This window comes from Coptis chinensis, chromosome 8, assembly GCF_015680905.1.
Source record: "Coptis chinensis isolate HL-2020 chromosome 8, ASM1568090v1, whole genome shotgun sequence".
NCBI classification, from domain to species: domain Eukaryota; kingdom Viridiplantae; phylum Streptophyta; class Magnoliopsida; order Ranunculales; family Ranunculaceae; genus Coptis; species Coptis chinensis.
Genome location: NC_141463.1, coordinates 59,425,079 through 59,427,393, shown reverse-complemented (window position 1 = coordinate 59,427,393; position 2,315 = coordinate 59,425,079). Strand labels below are relative to the sequence as shown.

Sequence of the window (2,315 nt, the reverse complement as noted above, 5' to 3'; positions counted from 1 at the left end):
TGCCACAATTACATGAAAACCGTGGGATAAGTTGGGCTATATACCATGGTTAGTGGGATAAGTTGGGCCATATACCATGGTTAGTTTTTTTTTTCAGTATGAGAGTACTCCACATCGCCACTACTTTAAACATAAACAGTGGTATATAAATTTTCCACTTTCTACCGTGGTTTATGACTTTATACCAAATAGTCAAATACGCGAAAAAAAAATACACAGTACGAAACTCATTCAAATTGGATTCCCGCTATTCTCTCGGTCTCTCCCCACAACTCTCCCCACAACTTCTACAGTTCTACGACCTCTTAGGATTCCCGCAACAGTAAGAAAACCCACCGTCACTACACCATAACAGTGCAAAGAATTGGATTTCTTCTCGACCTCAACTCAAGAACACAACAAAGAGAAACCCTTCCCTCTTAACTCCGCATGATGTTTTCTCCATGTTTCTTGATCTATTCGAATTCCACCTCATTTTCGTTCATCTTCTCCAAATTTCGATGAAATTGAACTAAAGGAAGCAGTTTTTGTTCATCTCAATTTCTTCATCTCAGACAAAGGTACCATCTTTCTGATTTTTTAAGGTATCCATACTACTACTTTCGACGAAGTTCAATTTTGTCTTTCGCTATTTTGGTTTTGTAATTCTTGAATTCGTTTTCTAGGGTTTATAAATTTCTTGTTGATTGAGTTTTAAATTTTATTGTTTTTACCAGCTATATCAGCCGTCATGGGGACTAAGAGATTATCGTATCCTGGCAGGGTCTTTGATCTTACATAATACAAAAAAAAAACGTTGGACTTGGTACCCCCCCCCATTGAGATTCTGGATTGGGAGTGGCACCGCTCTAGGTGGTTCTGGTTAGTGGTGGCTAACAGTTGGGCGGTTTAAGCGGGGAATAACTAGGAGTGACTTTTAAGAATTAGTCCAAAGATTTACTTTATTAAGGATTTACTAGTAGCTAAAATGTTATGTTATGATGTCTTGGGGGTAAAGTGGTGGACTGCATTCTTCATCTGAATTGCTATTCAATATGAAAAGATCAATGACGCCACAAACTGCAACTTCTACGTGCAAGAGGTTTGTGACCATTGGGATACTTATCCTATTGTGTAGAATGATGCATTATGATGAAATTAATTCTCTTTATGCATTGTGGTGTGTAATCGTATGTATGCATACCTATGGCAATGGTTGGTTTTATTATATTTTTCCTTTTTTCTTTTTCTTTTTGAGGTATTTAATGACTATGTGCTTATTGTACACTGTGTTGTTTAAGTTTCTCAGGTTTTATCAAGGAACAAAGTTCTAATAGCGTTGTTTCTGAAAAAAAGCTCTATGAACAAAATGTACCAGTTACTACTCATGTTCAAAGAGAGTTGGGAGGAACTTCTTATCATCATTCAGGTCGAAACCTGGTTAAGGTAGGTAATCATTTCCCTCAAAGCGATGCATAATTCAACTTAGCTTTTGCCTCGTAAAGAAGAATTGTCAATCTGAATTGCAGAATGGTCAGGATTCTGGTTCGTCAAGGAAACCTAAAGTTAGGAAAAAAGAAAGTGAGGATGTTTCTATGCCTCCCAGGCCAGATCCTATTGAAATTCAAAGTTAGTGTCAGTTTTATTTATATTTTGTCCTGCTATTTTCTGCTTTTTATTTCTTACTTTAAGAACTAAAAGGTTAAATTGGAAACTTTAGATGGCATTGTTGAATGCTTCTGTGAGGTGGTGGAGGAATTATGTAGCAGAGTGGAATGTCTCAATGAAGATCGGGGATGAAGCGGATGCACAACCAATGTCATCTATCGATCTTAAAATGCTTGTCAGTGAAATAATGTCCATCCGTGCAAAAAAAATTATGCACTTGGTTCCTGTAGACATCCTTGTAAGGCTATTAAATGTCTTAGATCATCAGATTCGTTTCGCTGAGGGTTTGTCCATCGATGACAATGAAAATGTAAGCTACATCCTTTCTTAGACAGTTTCTCCTTTTATTATTCAGACCCTAGGGTGTTCTGTTAAGACTTAAGAGTTCCTTTTGCTTTAGTAAATCTCTTAGTGTCTTGTCCTTGGAAAATGAAAATTATAAGTGGAAATGATAAACACTCAGGCCACTCTAATACCAGCTAAAATAGCTGTAGTTTTAATTAGTTTCTTTGGATCACGGACAGTATTGTCCATATTGTGTCGGAGTGCCACACTATCGGGATACTTGTAGGCAAGTAGTCGAGGAAGGAGCTCATTTGAGAAGGTCCATCCCTCTCTTGTGAATACCCAATGCATGACCCAAAAGGCTAAAACAAAATGTGGGCCAT

General features: G+C 37.4%; 1 protein-coding gene across 5 annotated transcripts; it reads left to right on the top strand.

Annotated features, from left to right (window-relative positions):
- Positions 1-278: 278 nt before the first annotated feature.
- LOC147482196 (uncharacterized) lies at positions 279-1,933 on the top strand. Of its 5 annotated transcripts, none has more exons than XR_015206235.1 (4): positions 279-560; positions 1,289-1,425; positions 1,509-1,608; positions 1,700-1,933. XR_015206235.1 is itself a non-coding variant. In XM_086580776.1 (4 exons), exons 1-4 carry the CDS (start codon positions 1,035-1,037, stop codon positions 1,777-1,779), a joined length of 363 nt encoding a protein of 120 aa, XP_086436902.1. In that variant the 5' UTR covers positions 942-1,034; the 3' UTR covers positions 1,780-1,933. The 5 variants fall into 5 exon arrangements, 2 of the variants coding, with proteins under 2 accessions (XP_086436902.1, XP_086436901.1); XR_015206234.1 differs by having other exon boundaries at positions 1,281-1,425; XR_015206236.1 differs by lacking the exon at positions 279-560 and adding an exon at positions 942-1,081.
- Positions 1,934-2,315: the final 382 nt, after the last annotated feature.

Coding starts and splice junctions, on each gene's coding strand:
- LOC147482196 (XM_086580775.1), top strand. CDS start 1,035: ATGAAAAGATCAATGACGCCACAAACTGCAACTTCTACGTGCAAGAG. Junction 1,082..1,280: donor GCAACTTCTACGTGCAAGAG/GTTTGTGACCAT, acceptor GTGTTGTTTAAG/TTTCTCAGGTTTTATCAAGG. Junction 1,609..1,699: donor AGATCCTATTGAAATTCAAA/GTTAGTGTCAGT, acceptor TGGAAACTTTAG/ATGGCATTGTTGAATGCTTC.